The sequence below is a fragment of the Calonectris borealis genome, chromosome 4, assembly GCF_964195595.1.
Source record: "Calonectris borealis chromosome 4, bCalBor7.hap1.2, whole genome shotgun sequence".
Classification (NCBI taxonomy): domain Eukaryota; kingdom Metazoa; phylum Chordata; class Aves; order Procellariiformes; family Procellariidae; genus Calonectris; species Calonectris borealis.
In genome coordinates this window covers 13,858,102-13,877,855 of record NC_134315.1, presented here as the reverse complement: position 1 = coordinate 13,877,855, position 19,754 = coordinate 13,858,102, and the positions used below count along the sequence as shown (strand labels likewise).

General features: G+C 38.3%; 1 protein-coding gene across 5 annotated transcripts in view; it reads right to left on the bottom strand.

Moving 5' to 3' along the window:
• Nucleotides 1–19,754, bottom strand: part of PPP2R2C (protein phosphatase 2 regulatory subunit Bgamma) — a 208,659-nt gene that overhangs the window by 14,216 nt on the left and 174,689 nt on the right. For all 5 annotated transcript variants that reach the window (XM_075148675.1, XM_075148677.1, XM_075148679.1 and 2 more), the window contains 2 exons: nt 17,033–17,197; nt 3,445–3,614 (listed from right to left, as the gene is read on the bottom strand). In XM_075148675.1, coding sequence (XP_075004776.1) covers nt 3,445–3,614; nt 17,033–17,197 — 335 coding nt within the window. The remainder of the gene's footprint in view (nt 1–3,444; nt 3,615–17,032; nt 17,198–19,754) is intronic.

Sequence of the window (19,754 nt, the reverse complement as noted above, 5' to 3'; positions counted from 1 at the left end):
GATGCAGATAACACATTTCACAATTAAATGCATTTACCCTCATGGTGAGTAATAGGTCAGAACACTTTTAGTACTGATGCAGTTTCTTGCACCCTCTGTAATTAAATCCTTTCATTTTCTCTTTACGTAAAGCCTTGTTATGTTAGCAGTGTAATTTGTTACAGAACTGGAGTTCTTTCCTTTGTCATCTTTGTGAGCTCCCAACACTCGGAAAAAATAGAAAGGTTGGTAAGGCAGGAGAAGGAAGTAGACCACATTTGCCTCATTGACTGTCATTTCTAGGTCTTCCTCTTGTTACCGTTTCCAGTAGCCATCTGTCATGACCGCTGTCATGTATACACGCTTTGTGAAGTATGTCCAACTCCACAGCTTGTATCTGTGCCTTTCTATCAGCTCTATCAAAAAGCATTTTCATGTTCCTCTCTCAGATTTCTTACTGATCTCTTCAAGGTCTCAGCTCATTTTTCTTGACTGACTCTGCCTGCAAACTTGCACTACTGCCTTGAACAACCAGTTTGCTCTTCATGTGGACCCTTTACCACATTTGACCACGTTCAGACCCTCAGAATGACTGTGAAAAACTCACTGGAAGAAACACTTAATTTTTACCTTGTTTGCATGTTCATCTGCCACTACCAATTGAGGGTAAAATCAGATTTGCCTTGTCTGCTACCATATATGTTATTGTTCTTACCACATATGAGTAGTACTTGATTCCCAACCAAATTCATTCCTAACTAATTACAAAAGGCATTCTCCTTTTCTTCACCACACTGTTTTAGGTCAGACCTTCATGGAATTATCTAGTAATTCTGTGATCCAGACTAACACAGCAACATGACTACATGGGGAGCTGTTTCACTGGGACTGAATAGTCACAATCAGGAATTGCACTGGTAAGTGACACATTAGTCCAAATCCCTGTGCACCAGACCTTGCCAAAAGTGGATCAAGCTATTATCAGCTATGAACTTGTTCACCTCCGGTTGCTGCTGGTATGGTTCTGCTGGGGTAATTCACCTGGGCAGCATCAAAAGAGTATCCCGTTAGGCAGGGCTGCCTTGCAACTTTCAAGCACTGGCCATTCCACTGTATTGCTCTTTTAGTGCTGTCCAGTGCACCATACTCTGCCCTTTTTTCTTTTGTGTGAAGCATAAACAGGAGAGTATCATGTTGAATCATTGTCAGCTGATAAAGTGTTTCAGCCAGGCTGTTCTGTGCAGTAGCATTCTTTTAGCCACAGCATTGATAAAGAAAAGAACTTGCATGAGGAATTCGATTTCTTTTGTGATACTAAAATTGTAACCTGATAATGAAGCAGTACAGTTACAGACTTTGCTCTTTCTTACAACCCTGTGGGGAAATCTCCTGTTGTGACCCTCTTCATTAGTCTCTCAGCTAGACAATATCTAAGTGGCTACCATGCAGTGGATGAAATGAGAAATTCAATCTTTTAATTAATATCTTTTAATAGTTTAATGATATACATGTCATCATAATTATGTTGGATACATAACTGAAAATGTTAGGTTTATTTGTTGTCTTCGGGTGATCCACCACAAAAAGCTTCTTGAGAGATTGCCAAGTTTATATATGAGATTTATGTATGGGAGAGAAAGATACCTCTAAGACAAATTATTTAAGAGTAATTTAAACCACTTTTTCTTAAGAACAGAATTCTCTACTCTCTGCAGGTGAAAAACTTTGAAGGTTGCCCAGAGCAGCTGGACTGTGTGAATCCTATGCAGTCCTGTGCTATTGGCTTTCTAAGGCCCCTGAGTTCCAGATTCTCCTTTAGTCCGCTGCAACGCTCAGCTATGCATCTGTATACTCCTTACAAGGCACTGGATAAATATTTGAAAATGAAATGCAATCCATAGGTTAAAGTAAGGCAGCAAGAACACTGACATATTTGCAGGGTTTTTGTTGTTGTGGGTCTTTTTTTTTTTAATAAGCTTCTGATTACAATAATCAGTACTGAGAAATTTACATTATAGTCATTCTCCACATCTTAGCATGGAGAAATATAACTTTTTAATTGGCCCCACTGTTGGGTGTCAGACTGATTTAAAGGTGGCCAGCTTGTCTCACAGCTACCTACATGAGGAAATAAAAGCAGATGTCAAAGTCAAGACAAACACGTTGGCCTGACCAGCTATTCCTCTCCAGGGACAAGGTTGCCTACTCCATTAGCATAAGTATAAAATAATATATTACCTAAGTTCCTAAAATCTAAGATATGCTTCTGTTATATAAAACATAGTCTTGCCCTTACCCTCCCACTTCATTTTCACAGCATATCAACATTTCCAACACATTTAGCATTACAAGTACTGCCATTTTCAGAGCAAAACCAATTCTGTAGTTTTAAAGGTATACAGGCTCAGACTTTCCAATGCTAACAAGAGAGACACTGAAGAGTATCCACCGCAATGTAATGGGTGCATTGGAAAACACTGGGGCCCACTTTGTCTACTAAACACTAGCTAATAAACACCTCTGATGTTATTGATGTCAAATTTTGGTTGTTTTGACAAGTCACACTACCAAACTCTCATTACATGTTATTTTAAAACCAATCCTAATGATAGTTACCGTGAACTCCTGTACCCCACCTGCCATTATACAGACACAGAAAACGAAGGATTGTTGCAGCAGTGTGGTAGGGCTGTCTACGTAAGCAGTACGAGCCAGATGAATGACATTTTTCCTACTTTGCATACTCTTCTGTAGTAGCTTAACAGCTTTTTCTCATTGCATTTTCATAACGAGCAGTTTCTGTGTCACAGACATATTTTTCTTCTTCAAGGCAGAGTCAAAAAATGTAAGCTCAGCCCTCTATTGCCAAACAGAACAGATGCCAGAGGACAAACTCAGCACTGGCTGGAGCCACTGGCATTTTGTCTGGATAATATCGCAATGAATTCAGGCAACCAGATGTGTGTGTCTGGCATTCGCAAACTGCTGTGTCAGTGGTGATGTTAGGGTTTAACACTGATCGCTTCTAGAACTAGGCACAAGGGAGAAGCACATAATGAAGTTTTAAAAAGAAGTTTTGAAATGACAAAGGTGTAAACTCTCAGCAGTCCCAGCGGGAGCAGAATGCTAAGCAACTCACAAAATCCTTTCCTCAGTTTCTTTTAAATGTTAATAGTGAAATACATCACTTGAAAACAGATGCCAAAGTGAAGAGATGATTTCCCTTGTTAGAAGCATCCTTTCTTTCAAGAGCCCAATCCACAATGAGTGTTACCCTGACTCCCCTGGCATTACACCTCCTTACTGATGCTGAAATTCCCCTTTTGCAACTACAGGGCCACTTGATTAGCAGCTTTCTTAGGTAGCCAATTCTCAGACCAAGCAATGAGAAGTTTAGGAAAACATTCAGTTTTTGAACAGCGATGCTTTTATATTGTTGCATTTCAAGACGTAGGAGATACCTACCTGGTACGTTTCTACAGGCTTTGTTTCCATGTTCAGATCCCAAACCTTGACAGTGAGGTAATCTCTTGTTAGCATGTATCTACCGCTGTGACTGAATTTGACATCTGACACTGAAGAGATAATTTCTGAAAAAAAGGATCTGTTACTGGGGTCTTCTGGTTCTTCATAAACTGTTCAAAGAAAAAGAAGCAAGACAGAAATTAGAATTCTATAAAAAAATGCTCTGTTGTACAATCTGTACTGTGTATTTCTTGTGAAACAATGCAGTTCAATGTACCAATGAACATGAGATAGAATTGATTATACACCCAGCACTTAATTTATTCTTTTATCTTTATATAAAAATACAAACTGTAAGCTTTAAATATTACAGTAATTAACTTTACAGCTATGGGCCCAAAGCATCACTTATTACGTCGGAAATTACGTCGATACACCAGTTAGTTGACTATAGCTACCTACAGTCCACTACTCACCAACGTCTCGTTATCCTTCCCCAAAAAGCCTGCACCAACTCTAGCCCTGCCTACAGGTGCCTAGAACAACTCCTTTGCTTTTCTGCAGGTATCTGTGGCCCTGTGATCCCAATGACCTCATATGGTGAACTTTAGTAGGAAGTCAGGTTTTTGGGGCCTTTCAGTTCTCAGCAAAATCAGTAGGGTTTTGGCAACTATGTCTAGAATATTCTTTGCAAATCGGCGATTTGGTGAGCATCATTTTCAAGTTTCAAAAGCAGGTGAAGAAAAGCCATGTGATGAGACACGAAAACGTGCTGAAAGTAGAACAACTTTTTACTGTCAGTCAAAACAGACGTTTTTGTGTAGTCCACTGGAACATTTCTCTCTCAATTAATTTGTCTATGACTATGATTCAGACTGTGGAAAGCAACAAGGTTACAGTTTCCATCAGATGAAAAAAATGTTCTGCTGAAAGTTAAGGGTGAGTATGTGGGTGAAGTATGTGGGGTAATGCAAAAAATTATGGGCAATTTTCTTGGGGGCTGGCAGTGGAATGCAGCCAGGCGTGCACACGAGAATAAGGTCTATATTTGAACATGTACCACGTATCTAAATGGTAATGAACGACTTCAAAAAGGGGGAAAAAACTTAACTTTTCAGACAGACTGTAAACGAACAACTTTAAATAGCTCTTTAAAAATTTGCCTAGAGATTCTGCAAAGCAGGTATTTTGTAATTATCCTGTCAGACTTTCAATAGAAGTCTGACGAGCACGAAGCAATTATCATTTCTCATAACTCTTCCCTTTAATCTGTCCAAACTATGTACTTGGCTGGCAGGAATTTCATCCTCCTAATTATGATGTGAAGTTGCTATTAAAGCCAGGAAAGAAAAAAAAAAACCACCATACTAACTGAACTTTATTTATAGCTTTATTTATAGCTTTTATAAATATTTTATAAAATACCTTTATTTATAGCTAAGATGTATTTTCTTGGCTCTATGTGTCTTGTCCAACTCCCAATGATTAGAAGAGGAGTAATATTTGTACCTAGATACTCTGTATTTTGTTAATTAATGAGATTAAACCATTTCATCCCTTATCTGCACTGTTTATTGCTTTTCTATCCTTACCACAGTAAGTATTAGAAAGACTTAGATTAATTAACTGCAGAAACTAATGCATGAAAGCCTCATATCACTACACAAAGGTAGTGGTAGAAATTTTATTAGCAGCAGTTCTTTGCAGATAGTTCCTATAGTCAGCATAACCAAGCCAGGAAAATTGTTACAGGAAATTAAGCAGCAGCTCCCAGTGTTACAGAGAAAGCGTAGCAACCAGCAGCGTATGCCTGGGCAACCAGAACAAGGCATTGGCCTCAGGAAATGGAGGTGAGACACAGTGTCCTTGGGTCTTAGCTGCTTCTGGTTTAGCATCAACATAAGGTTATGCATACACTGCAAAAAAGCACAGTCTTCATTCAGTTTGGCTAATACCAGTTGAGTAATTGGAAACAGGACGGCAGTGACAGCCATGTGACTTGGACTTCAGCTCAGGCAAGCAATTCACATTCAACCCTGGCCTCTTCAAGCTGATAGGAGAAAACATGGTGCTAGCCCACCATTTGCAAAATCAGGTTTGCCAGCCTCACTGGAAACACATTTTCTGTTCATTATAGTTTAGACTTATCTTTTGGAGGCTGCTCTTCTGCCAGGGGGCAATCAGCACCCAAAAGACGAGACTTCAAATCTAGCTTATTTTTCTATATCTAAATAAATCTTGTTAGACCAGGACTTGGAATCAGAACTTTACTGAGATTCGATTACAAATTCTATCATACTCCTCGATTAATTTCTTGATTAACTTCTTAATAACTAGCTTTTGCCATGAAAAAGGGTATTTACCTTTCATTAATATTGTTCTTGATAACCTTCACAGTGTTAATTATATGAAAGACACAAAGCTACCTGTCTAGTTGCAAACTAATGAACACAGGAATCACAAATGGTGTGGTGTGCTGAGCTTTCACATGACACGGCTCAGACTTAAATATGATGACAGGACTGTGGAATACAGAAATATCATGGGATTACAGAGGGAAGCTGAGCGTATCTCTGAGGACAGCCAGTGGTGGAGAGGAGCCTCCAAGTAAGACACAATTCCTGCCCCTTACTGCACTGGCAGATAGATAGGAAAGCTGGGAAATCTGCTTAGAGAAATAAAAAATGTTCAAACCCTTTCTGCACGGCTTCCTGCTCACCAGTTAAAAACCAGGGTAGCTTTTCACAGAAGTAAGTCCAGACTTCGCAGAGAAGGAAGGGTTGGGTGAAGGATACTTGCCAGAGCACTGTTTTCCTGAATCCTGAAGAAAATCTGCAGCATAAAAATATGCTGCTTCTTTCTCAAAACGAACTGCCATCTGCTGAAAAACAAACTCTCATCTCTTGTAAAAAAAAATTCCTAGTGTCCCTTGAATTTCTCTGATCTAATGTAAACATGGAGACTCTCTTTAGAATCAGCGGATAGAAGAGGCATCCTAAGGTGTGCATTTATCATGCAGAAATATAAGCAGATGTCTGAAGTGAAAAAAAACCAAAAAAGCCAGGAACAACCAGAGTGGGTGGGAAGGTCCATCTCACTCAGCTTCCTTCCAGACACTGGCCAAAAGAGCGCAGAGGCCTCGGGCAGTACCTACGAAGTGGGGTGCACAGGCACTTCCCACTAACACCCTCGCGGCTCTCATCAAGCCAGTGAGCTGCACTCCGGCTGTCGTAGAGCTGCACTCTGGGCGCTGCCACTGCAACTTCCCATTTATTTTAATATGGGCCTGATTCCACAAACCTATACAAAGCTATACATGTTGGACAAGACGCATCCAATAAAGAAAAAATAAAAAACCAAACCCAAACTGATCTTCAAGTTCAATTCTAAACAAGAACTAATGGCTGACAAAAATTACAGCTGTGCATGTGAATATAACCTTCCTTACACATCTTGTTTCTTAGTTTTACGTCAATTGCCAAAAACGTCTGATAATGTGTAATCTAGAATGACTCACTCCACTCAAGACACACCATACAAACTGCACGGGCCACGAGGTGTGAGTGCATGCTTTGAAATCCCACTGCAACGGTCTGGAGAGAGACCTGGTAGTCCCCGATACTGCCTTCCTCTTCAGCTTTGCCAGCTACCTTTAGCTGCTGTACCATGTTCCAGTTTCCCAAATACATAATTGTGAAAGAGGGATATCAAACAGCTAGGAACACAGGAAAGTGATAAATCAGACAGCACTACTGTGCACACTCCACTAAAAAGTAGTGAGTAGACTGGAACTAAAACATATTTTAGGAGTCAACCAACCATTATCCCAACAATAGCCAAAAATAACTCAGCCTCAGAAAACAAAAACCCATGTTCTCATAAAAGGTTTTTCTCTTTGTTTGTCCCATTTCCAAGGATGCACATTTTTGATGGAGTCATTGGTATTCTCCAGACTCCAGCATCACTGAAAATTAATATTTTGTTTGCTGGGCAGAGCTTTAATCATTGCAGGGTGTAAATTCTGGCACATGTGAACTTTAAAAAATAATAATAACGCTAAAAATGGCTCATATGGTGGGTGCAGTATCAGAATCCAATATAGCATACAAAATCCTGTATTCCTCCCAAAATCATCGCAACAAGGAGTATGCATGATTCCCTACATTATCCTATAGGACCTTCGGTAATGCCTCAGCTGAATTTTCAACATTCCTTCCACTTCTTCTTTTCCTCTTACCTTCACTCTTGCCTGGATGAAATAAAAACACAAGCACTCACAGCACTGCTGCAAGGCAGATGGTTCCAAAATACAAATACGAATAATGTTTTTAAAAACATGAAGAAGGATGATCTAATTAAAGGGAAAGCAATAACAGTATCTCAGATAATATGGGGCAGGGGTTAGAAAAGCTATCTATCTAATATAATGAAAGTCTATCTGGAGCTACTTGTTATTTTTGACCTGAATTTGTAAGTGTATAATGGATTGATGGGATAAAAGAAATGTCAACTGTACACAGTTAAACAAATCTTTCATTGCTTTTAGAAGAGAGAAACATAGAGCATAAGCTTTGGCGAAATTTTGTTATCATGGTCTGAGCACTTGATGATAACTGCAAGGGTTTAGTGTGAAATATCCGTAAACAAAACAAAGAGAAAAAGAGAACTAGCAAGGGAGGAGATCCTTGATGATAACGCTGTGTACTCCTTAAGGCATAAAGATACGAACCTTGAAAATTTCTGTTACTGCCGACCAAAAGCAGAACTACAGATAAAACCAACTTTTTGCTATTACAAAGCCAAATATATTTAAAAAGAAAAGCAAAGATGAATCATGCTTACATATATTGCAGAACATGATCATCTGGGGGAACAAAAACAAAACCAGGGAAAACTTGAAGATGAAAGCTTACCAGGTCCACAGATTTGGTAAGAAATTCCATCATTCATAGGATAAAATTATAAGCAGCCTTAAAAAGTCATTCCCTGTAGCAGAAAAACAAAGCTTCTTCTGAACAAATAACAACTTAATAAAGCTTTTTTCTAGAGGATACTGTTAATAGTTTGCATCCTGTCCTGAAAACTTCTGTTTTCACAGCATTTAAGTGCTGTTACTTAGATTTAAGTCCTCGGAAATCCTGCACCGTGAAATAACTCACTCTCTCCCTCCAAAGACAGCTAATGGATGTAAAAAATTGTCCAGTTCCTGTTCAAGGGTCACAGCTACAAATGAGTGAAGACAGTTTTGGCAACACTGGGAAAAGAGGCAGTGGAGTTAACGAGGAGGGAGAAGACCCATAGAGGCCAGAGCCAGCGAAGATGCTGGAACAAGAGAGGGAGAATAATTTTCTTTTTTATCCCAGCATGCAAACAGTCTGCAGTTAGGCAGAATTAAGGACTTACTACAGATAACCTCTGGGTTACACATGTACACACACAACAGGTGTATTTCAGCTGGACCTGGAAATACTGGGGGTGGATCAGTTAATCTCTCAGTAGGCTTTGAGTTTCATAAACACAGATGCAGTCCCAGGCAAACCAATTTATCATCTAAATTAAGGCTCTCTTTCATTTCAGATCCCAAATGAAAATGGCTGCAATACCTGATTAAAATGTACCGGAAAACGGTACTTTGAAATCTATGGAATTTCACCCATCTTGACAGACTAGCCACAGCAACTTGCAAAAGGAACAAGAACCAATATGCTCTCCTGACAGCTGATAAATAAATACTTTTAAACATTCTTTTTTTCCAGAATACATGGTCATCCTAATTAAATGTTTCTCACAAACATGATCCTAAGCTAAAAATCTTACAAATTATTTAACTATACTCTAACACGTTTAGATGGCAAATTAGCACCATTCCCCAGGACAGCTGTGGTTTACTCCACAATATATATTTCACAAAGTTTAGTATAAAAAACCTAAGCTAAATTTCACTGAATTTATATAAAAATACTATTCAAATTCATTTTTTTAAGTCCATGACACTTGTTACTATCCTTCAACACAGAAATTTTTTTTTTTTTTGTGCCATTTAATTCAAGATGTGCTCACATCTTGAGCTCTGTGTAGTTCTGGTCTTTTCTCTAATGTGGTAGATGTCTCAAGAAGACATAAAAATGCGCAATAACAATGACCAGATGTATCAAATTACTTCCATGCAGGGAATGACTAAATAGACTGGGACTCCTCAGCCTAGGAAAGACTGAGGGGGTTGTAATTAGAAGTGGCATGGAAAGGATGAATAGGGAATGACAGTTCACTTTGTACACTGTCTCTTCCAATCAACAAGTAGGGGTCACCAAGTGAAACTCGGAAAGGGTAAGTACAGAGCAGATGGTTCTTCATACTATGTCTAATTAAGCTACTAAAGACTTTACTGAAGATATTGTGAATGGTAAAAATTATACACAGGTTTGAAAGTAACTGCACAAATCCAAGGAAAAAAACACGCAAACATCCATTTGAGTATTGTTAAACGCAATCAGTTCACTCTCACTAAAGTCCCTGAACCCCAAGTTTCCAACTGCAAATTGCAGAGGCTAAAGATTATACACTTGCTGTGTTCTTACATTTTCTGCTGATGCTGCTACTGCCCACTATCAGAGCCAGAATACTGGGCTAGAAGGACCTCTGGTCTGCCCAGGTATAGTCATTATTATGCACTGTTTAAAATCTACTTTAGGATTTCATACTGAAGAGTTCCTGAGTTCACTCTAAGTGAATCAAGACCAATTGCAAAGCTCCCTTTGAAATTCATGGTCTCTTTATGCCTTTTAGCTTCATTGTTTACGATAATAGTTCGATTTACTATTATTATTTACTCTATCTTTCACTATCTCTGAATGTTTTACTGTTTTGTATTAAGCCAATCCACTTATACATTCACTTCCTTCAGAAATTCTCTTTCAAGATCAGGATGTTTTGCTAATATGTCAATCTTGCCTTCATGTTCTACAGTGATTAATATGGTTATTAATACAGTGTGGGAATTTTTGAGTCCACCTTCATAAGCAATCTAAAATACAATTATTTTATAAGACATGAAGTATAAACAACTAACCACAATTATTTAACATTTTATATTACCACAGCCTGTAGTTGCTTATGCTGTTTTAAACTGAAAAGGTAGTATCTTTTTATATTTCAATTTTCTATTTGTTTTTATGTAATTCAGAGGGTGCCTCTTCATGCCCTGGTCACTTACCCATCATTTTCCTTCTCTGAGTAAAAGCAAGTTTCTGAAGCTACCTCCACACCACAAGACTGAAATTCCACCTACTGTAAAGCATTCCTTTATCCGATGACCCAGTATTAAAACCAGGCTTCTCATCAATACCTCTAGAGAGTATAGCCTTTAAAAGTGGAGCCTCAAATCAATATTTAAGAATCTGTTCTACCATCTGCAGTGAGTTGCTGCAGCTTGTCGCAAACCACAAGAGACACTGCATTAGTGCTGAAAGGCAAAGCCAGATCAATAGCTAAAGATCAGTGGGTGGGAGATTCACTACAGAGTTGCTTATATTAATGTAACTTTGCCAATGAGTTTGTTAATAAAGAGAAATGGTGCTAAAGAGAGCAAGGAAGTGAAAAACGCAAAGCTAATCTGGAAGATCAAGCCTCTTTAAACCTCGGCCTCACAAAGACTTATGTGCGTGTTTAATGCCACGTGTTGTGAGCAATCCCATGGAGTTAATGGGACATAAAACTACTACTCCTCTACAGCCAAATTCATGCATAAGTCTTTCTGATCTTGATATATAAGGTTAGTGATAAGTGGTTCTTTCTTCCCCCCAGTGAAACAGGATCTTGAAAGAATAATGTTGGTTTCATGAGACATTGAAAAGCAGTATTTGTTGCTATTTAAAAATTAAGCAAACAAGACAGGAATTTTAATAGACTGAATAATTAAAGCAATCTTACAGCAATTATTTGCTTTATCTGTGTGTGGTTGGGGGAGAGGGGTTAATGAAACACCTCTTCAATCATAAATCATTTACCATTGCTTCAGGCTTTTATCTTTCTTCTTACTATTTGATAGCTAGAAGTACATAAACCAGTTTTTTTCTTTCTCTGATTTAATTTTAACATATCTTGCACAACTGGAGGAAATACTATATAGACATAATTGCATTTCTGTAGAAACACTTTTGAATTTTCCTTAGCCATATTTTAAATGTCTTTATTATACATTCATCCAAACTGAGAGCAGAATGGAAGCTTTAGAGCCCATGCTAAAGGCAATCTTTTACCAAATTTCAATGGGATTCCTGCACAAGGAAGGATCCCTTCTAGGATCTAGTTCAGCATGCATGAAATTGTAGTAGCAGATCTTTAGTGACAGTCATAATTACAAAATTATCAGGATACAGGCACATTTTTTCATTGGGGATATAAAATCAGCAATGAATATATGCCTTTGCAGTGCATGTTTATAAAATAAATCCAGAATTAGGATCAGGAGAACAAGCCTTTATTAATGCACGGGGTTAAATCATTACGGAAGCTCAGATAAGTTTCACTCCTGTCACATGAAACCTTGCAGATTTTGCCTGAAGTGGACATTACTTTGACAGTGGCCTCTCAATGCACAAAGGGAGAATGCCAGCTGCCTCTGCCTCAGATGATAACCTGACACGAGACCAGATGCAGAAATAAAAAGCATATTTTAAATGTAAAGCTCACATAAAAGAAAAACAACTTGTCTCTTTTCCAGTCATACAATAAGCATCATTCATTTGGAAAAGTCGATATTAATTAGCAAATCCAGCAGGGATATTCTGTCGTAGGCTTTTTTGTGCATCTGGTTGTTCTCTGTTGCAAATGAAAGATAATCCATATTCAGTTAGAGGTCTGAAAGCTGTCTTGTCTCTGAAATTCTAACCTCCTTTAAACAAGTGGTAAATATAATTAATTTAATTTTAAAAATTCAACATGTTCAAGTAGATTATCTTTGATTTCTGTTTTGGCTGCTTCCACAGTTCTGAATTCTTTAGTTTAAAATCAAAGGTAATCTCAAAAAAACCCAGCAGATAACCAAACTGAGTTACATGCCAGACTGACAGGATAGTGGCATTTGTCCTTGGGGACGGGCTGGCATTTCTGTCATGCCTGGATTTCAAGTAAAAATGTGGTGAAGGACTCTCAAGGAAAAAAGACACCACCACCATCTTTGGCTGGCATCTTTGGGTCACAAACCAAACCCCAAATTCACTCTGCGTTGCTCCGAAGACCATTTTATACTTTTAAGATACTGGTTATCCATCCCATGGAATTGGGAAGGCACCAGCTGAGATGCTTTGCCGCTTTCAGGGAGAGTCCAGAGAAAATGGCTGTTAGGATTGCCTGTCATCGACAAATGCTTCTTCGGTCAGAGGGAGCGGGGCTCTAAATGGCTCCTGTTATAGACCCAGATGTCAGAAGCTTGTGAAGTCTGTCTGGAGGATGGAAAGCATGAACTAATGGTGACAGAGGCTAACTGCATTATGTAACCCCAAAGTTTGCATTTTAAAGACCACGGCACATGGAGCAATAAACTTGAAACTGCAGCTCCTCCTTCCTTGAAGTATTTTGTTGTAAATTTTGCACATGGGTAATGGGTAATTAGAAATAGGCTTTTAGTCTACAAATACATATTAAGAAATGAACACTTAAAAAACCCTTAAAGCAACATAGAGCATTTAAATAGATTATAACTTCTGAAGTATGCAATGACTTTAAGATATTAAGGCTATTACACAGAATATCAATAGGAGTTATACTCTTGAGTGACTCAAATTTCCATGTTGCATAACTATACAGTTATTTACTTAATTCTTTATTTAATAATTCTGATGAACTACTGAAAAAGCTCTTCATTTTTTTCCAACTTCACATGCTCAAGCTCAGTTTTCTTTAGCTGACTGCTTTATTAGATGATTTGTACCTATGTACCTATCTAGTCTACAAGCTGTTTGGAAGAATAGTATTATCTCCATGCACATTTGTAAGGACCTCTGAACATCATATTAGCAAGAAAAGATCAAAACCAAATTAGCAACTATTTGTTAATACAACAGTTGCATATTATACTGCTGTAAGTGTTTTTTAGTCGGGACGCTCTTGCTGCAACAGTATCCTTATGCTTGTCTTCCTTGTCACCTGAATCCCTTGCATGAGAATTTATGGAATTTGGGGTGGGGGGTAGTTCTTTTATTTCTTGGATGTTCCCAGCTAACTGCTCTAACAACGAATTCTTTTGCAGCTGTTAGCTTCCCTTGTTTCCCTGCTGTCACCGATTTCCAGTATACTGCCTTCTCTCTACACTGTATTGCCATGCATGTTGCCTGAATAACACCTCAAAGATGACCTTTGGATGTTTTGCCACATACGCTATTTAGATGACAGCTTCCATATTATTTAAATTAATTCCCTATTTCTTGCTACTTGAGTCTGACTTTCATATCTGTTTTAAATCTTTACCTATAACCCTGTGGACTGCAAGAACACCTTCTTCCTTATTCTCATCCCTCTAATATTCTAAATAAGCAGGGACATGCATCTCTTTTTTCATCTCCTCTACAGATTATTTTGATGGAATTCTCTCCACCACTTGCGAAGTCTGATAATACCATGGAACACTATTATGTATGTATCTCCCCTATGGTTACAGATTGGGCTTTCCTGGATATCCATTCGTAATGGCCACATACGTTCTGCTTCCGATTGCTCGCCCAGCATTGCATGATCTATTAAAGAGGTGTTATAAGAAGCAGTTTCGAGTAGTCTATTAGAAAAACAACACATTTTATCACACCTTATCAGTATCTCAATGAGAATTTAAAACTCAGCTACTGACCTGATATTCTGTCAATGCCTTATGGATGGATTTGGTGGTCTGAGACCATTTTTCTAAGGGACAGAGGTCCCCATTATAACTCATCACACAAATTGGCAGCTTGCTAATAAATCTCAGCATAGGCACCAAGGATGAGTAGATATGGAAGAAGTCTCTTGTCTCTTCCATGTCAGAGCCATGAAAGATTTATAAGGGAAACCTTGTAGTGTTGCTGTCACTAATGCCGAACAGAGAGATTTTGCCACTGAGTTTAGCAAACCAGAAATCTTCAAGAACACTATAATTTATTAACATCCTGTGTCAGTGACTTACACTACAGATATTAGTATGTAATTTATTTATACAGTATGGCACAGTAATTATTCATGGCACTCTCTAGACTTGTACAGATGGAAGGGCCCTTCCCCCAAAAGCTGCAACTGACTTTAGCCCAGCTATAAAGATTTGGATAACAAAAGGGTCTGAAAAAGGAGTGAAACCAAACGTTCACCACGTATGCTCAGCATCCAGGTATTTTTTTATAAGTTTTACATTGGATCTTTTATCCCTAAAAATATGTATATCCATTACCATCTCAGAACAGCATCTGAAATACAGCACATAGTGATACTAGACTGAATTAAGAAAGTAGGGTTGCATGGCAGAACATGAGGGTTTACAGTGACTATGGTCGTAGCTGTTTTGGTTGAGAAGTGAAGTCAGTTATGGGGAAAGGTAGAAAGGCAAGCTGAGCTAGGAGAGTAGGGTACCGATCATGCATATGCACCACGTGTAAAGCAACTGTAAAGAGGAATCAGAGGCACAGTGAAGGTACTGGAGAGACAATTGTGCAAATATTTGATTTCCCAGACTTATTGTTTTCTATGATATATCCTTTTAGGTTGATATGGGCTTTATATATTTAGTTTTGCTTGCCTCTGAGAGCTGTACTCAAACCCCTCCAATCAGCAGTACATGGGCCTATTCCTTTTAATGCTTTGGAAGTTCTACCACTGCTGTATCAATTTTGTATTGTACACACTCAGCTTCTCAATGAGCTTGACTTGAGTTCAGTGCAGCAATGCTACATTAAATGGCTATTTTCTAACTCATAGGTCTGGAAAATAGGGCTTAATCAATGACCATTAGACCTTGCGCTCCCTTCTGGCATAAAATGCCTTCTTTCATCCAGGGTTATTGTATTGTTGTTTTAATAAGTTACAGTTGGTATTTGGCACTGAGTTACAGGGGCACGGAGGCCTTATTAGCAGGGAGAAATGAAAGTACTATAGAACAAAAAAATTAAGCGGGACAGGATAACTCACAACTATGTGCCAGATTGTATCACGCTTGCATTTCGCTTCATGGTATTGAATTCCCCCTACAAGTACAAGGGGATACAGTTAACTAAGGTAAAACACTTCTCTGCTTAGGAAATTGTCTTGAAAGGTTATTTTCTATAATTGGAGACCACATCCTAAGAGGTTCTGAGCATGTGCACTTCTCCTTGCAGCCAAAAGGCCTAGTCATAGGCTCTTTAGTACATTTACTTCAGTTAAAAAAATAGCTTGTGTGCTAAATCTGTGCACCACTTCATGTCTCACTTGAATCTTCAGATGTTTTCTTCCCCTCCTCCCACCCCTACTAATAAGACCTGCCTACCTCAAAAGACTCAAGTAGGAACTGAATGACATAAAACCTCTTATGTGCCCCTGGCACTAAAAGAATTTCTCCTGAATTTCCTTCCCAATGTTTCAACATTGCAAAAGAAATTGAAGACCCAATTCTGTGAGATGGAATTGTCCTGGAAGCCCCAGTCCTGAGGGTGGCTAAAGCAGAGCCACCACAGTTCATTTCTTAGGTTCTCAGCTCCTCACAGGAACCAGCCACACGACACAATGCCTTTGTCTGGTGTTTTTCAGTCTCTGAAGATCAGGAATAAACAGGTTGTTTGCACAAGGCAAAATGCCCAGGCTTGCCAGATTACTGGTGGGAAGAACCATATTCTGTTTTATCTGGTCTATAAATAGCTGATAGCAAGACGTTATGAACATGCATTTTCCTTCATCCTTTACTTCGAGAACAGACAGCCCCACATTTTAACATTCTACTTCCTTCTTCTTACGTAGGTTTCAGATATGAACTGTCATGGATTCGTGGCTCTGTCTCAAAATTTCACAGGCTACAGAAAATCACTTTAGGACAGATGACCCCTTCTATACCAACACAGTATCTCCCCCTCCTCCCCCAGTATTACTTATTGCATTATTTCCTGTGTATCTGTACAGACACATTATTGAAAAAGTGCATATAGGGAATGTTGGGCTAAATTTTAGGAAGGACTCTGACATTTTTTAATTCAGAAAATGGATTCAAAATTTTGAAGGCAGTTTGAATGACAAAATTTACTTGCTGCAGTATTCAGAACAGTAGTTGTGTATACAAAACAGTATGCTCATCTACGTAAGTACTCCTCCCCCCCAATATTTCATTTGTAAGGAATCATCTCTCTTGTGCTAGAGAGTTGTGGGTTCTTCACTGATCCCTGCAATAAGAACCACAAGGGCGACCAGTCACAGACACGACTGTTATCAAGTTCATAGGTAATACTTGTATAGATGAGAAAATTTTCTTCCTTTTGCTGTTTTCTTTTCAACTATGCCTGCAACTGAGAAGCTAATACACTGGGGTACGCACACACCTACATGCTGTCCGTGAATAAGACGACTTTAATGACATCTGGGGCTCAATGAAGCAAGGACTTACGCTTGGAATGTTTGTCACAGAGAGCCGATGCCCTCATGTCGCAGAGTCTCAGGGATCCTTTGCTGCTGCTGTAGACAAAGAGATTGCAGTGATGGGGATGAAACTCAGAGGCTGTAATCACTTCTGTCAGGTCCTCCATATTGGCTGGCTTTATATCTACAATGTCTGAATGGAAGTTTCATTAAGGAAAATGCAGTTGTTTGCAGGTAAACCAAGACTCTTCCTGCCTTCTTGAAGGAAGCATGTGAATGTCCATACATTTAACGCTTTTAGATAAAGATATACTCATTTGTTTGGCAGTAGGGTGTTTTTAAACTTCCATACCTGCCCCATCTACACCAAACTCAAAGAGCCACTAGTCAGCAACGGCTTTACAGCAGATGCCATTAGTAGGTCAACATTTGTCCATGCTGTGCAAACAAAGACATCAAAGAAACAGTATTCCACGGGATATGGAATTCTCACCTTCATTAAAACTATAGAGAGCAGGTAGCTATATCTCCTGTAGTTGCTATTGAAATCACTGCTCTACCCCAGATAATGCTGATTGATAGGGAACAATGTACAGCTCAGATCTGCTCACTCGCATAGAGGCTCACTGGCTTTTATGATCATGCAACTTAAGCTAAAAAATACACACAACTTAAGCCTCAAACAATAAATGTACTTTTTTGCAAAGGCAAATGTGGCAAACACAGAAACACTTATGCAAATAGTTTTGTGTGAATATATACTAATATAATATCATTTCTAAAAAAAATTGTGCACAGTATTGGTTTTGCTATTTGAATACTTGTGAAAGAAGTATCTGAAATGGCATTCTTGGATTTTTATGTAAACTGAAATCAATATGAATTTCTGTGACTGAGAATTGTACATCTGAATCATTTAAGTGGACATATCTGGAACAAAAACACAACAAAGATCTAGTTTCCCAAGCACAAACCTGTCAGTTGGATCACCAAAGATTATCCACATGAAGTACAGCTCACATAGTGCCTCTCTAACACATATATATCCACTCATACATATTACCTGCCTTGGTGAGCTTAAAAACCAAGACCCGATTAGCATGTATTTGGAGAAGGCCAGTCTGTGGAAGATTGCTTATAAAGAAAAGAATGAAAGAAAGAGTCCCATGAGGGGGCTGTAAGAAAGCAGTAGATGTAGAAGCATAAAATGAAAGAAGGATATATATGTAAAGCAGTACATTTAAATAAGATTGTACATTTTCATATGGCCCTCAGCAATCCACTGTAGATAAGCCATCCAAATGTTAACAAATCCTTCCAACAAGAAGAGTAGTAACATTACCCTATTTTACTGATGAGGCTGTGCGAGAGGCAATAAAGGATTTGCATAAGATCACATGGGAAATGCATGACAGAACAAACCCAGATCTACTGAGTCCCAGTTCAGTGCCCTGAACACAAATCATCTCAGTGCCTGGATTCCCCAAACATAAAATTTGAATCAGCTGATGTTCAAAATTTAAACATCTCAGAGGATGAGATAAATGAGAAAATCTGTTTTACTGATGGCAAGAGAAACCACATATCATGATACTAAGCCTGTTTCTGTTCCCACTGTGCCCACTTCCCAAATAGAAGACCTTTAATTGATTTCTGTGGGAATGGGGTACAGTCTATCACCACCTTTACAGTCTATACTTTGATCTTTCCCAAAAATGCAGATCTGGGACACTACATTGAAATTAAACATAATACAAAAGATTCAGAGATAATTATCTTGATGACTTTGCATAGACAAATATATCACACTGATGATTTTTTTTTTACACCAAGTGGTTTAAAAAGGAAAATATCAGCAAAACTATGAATATCTTGTGACATTTAATAACAACTGGGAATGAATTAATATTGCATTTCAACTGCATTCCCACTTACTTGCACTATCACATTTGCATCCATCTCCAAGAATCCATCATGATTAACATTAGTGCAATGAATGTTAAGATGTTGCATCATTGATTTACCCCTTTTATAAAGCATCACTAAATATTCTTGAAAATCAACAGGAAAAAATAACCTTTATTCAGTTATTTGTATTTGGTGAATCTGTCTCAAGAAATATCTTTAAGTAAAAGCAATTGCTTTCAGTGATTGAATTGCTTTCAGGAGTTCAGAGAAATTACGGTAACTCAGTACAAGAATTTCACCTCTCAGCAGAGATGAATAATTGCTGAGTGATGAGAAAGATATAAAATATAAATAGAGTATGTGAAACAGTCATGGTAAGTATTATTTTTCTGGATGCTGAAGACAATATTGATGAATTTCCCTTCATTGCATGAAATGAATAACCCTATGCTGAATAATGAAATTAAATATTCCACTCTCCTGCCAGAAAAGCAGAAAATACTTGAAACAGACTGCATTTCCAGATGTGATCTAAATCTCCACTGAGGAAGAACCTCAGTTGCCTGAGGATCATAGAGATTGCCTACTGAGGATCATAGAGAAAATGCACCACTGAAAATTTAGATAAAATAAAACAATAACACTTGTATTGAAGTAAACAATCAAGGGAATAGAGAGTTGCAGAAGAGATTTACCCCAAATGCATTTGTAATAATAGATGGAAAAACAGCCTTTGCTTTGACAGCTACAGAACCCAATGTATCAAAAGAAGAACATGTCACACAAAGGAACATTTTCCTCCTCTCATGATTTTTGCCATCTATTTGAAAACAATCAAGTAC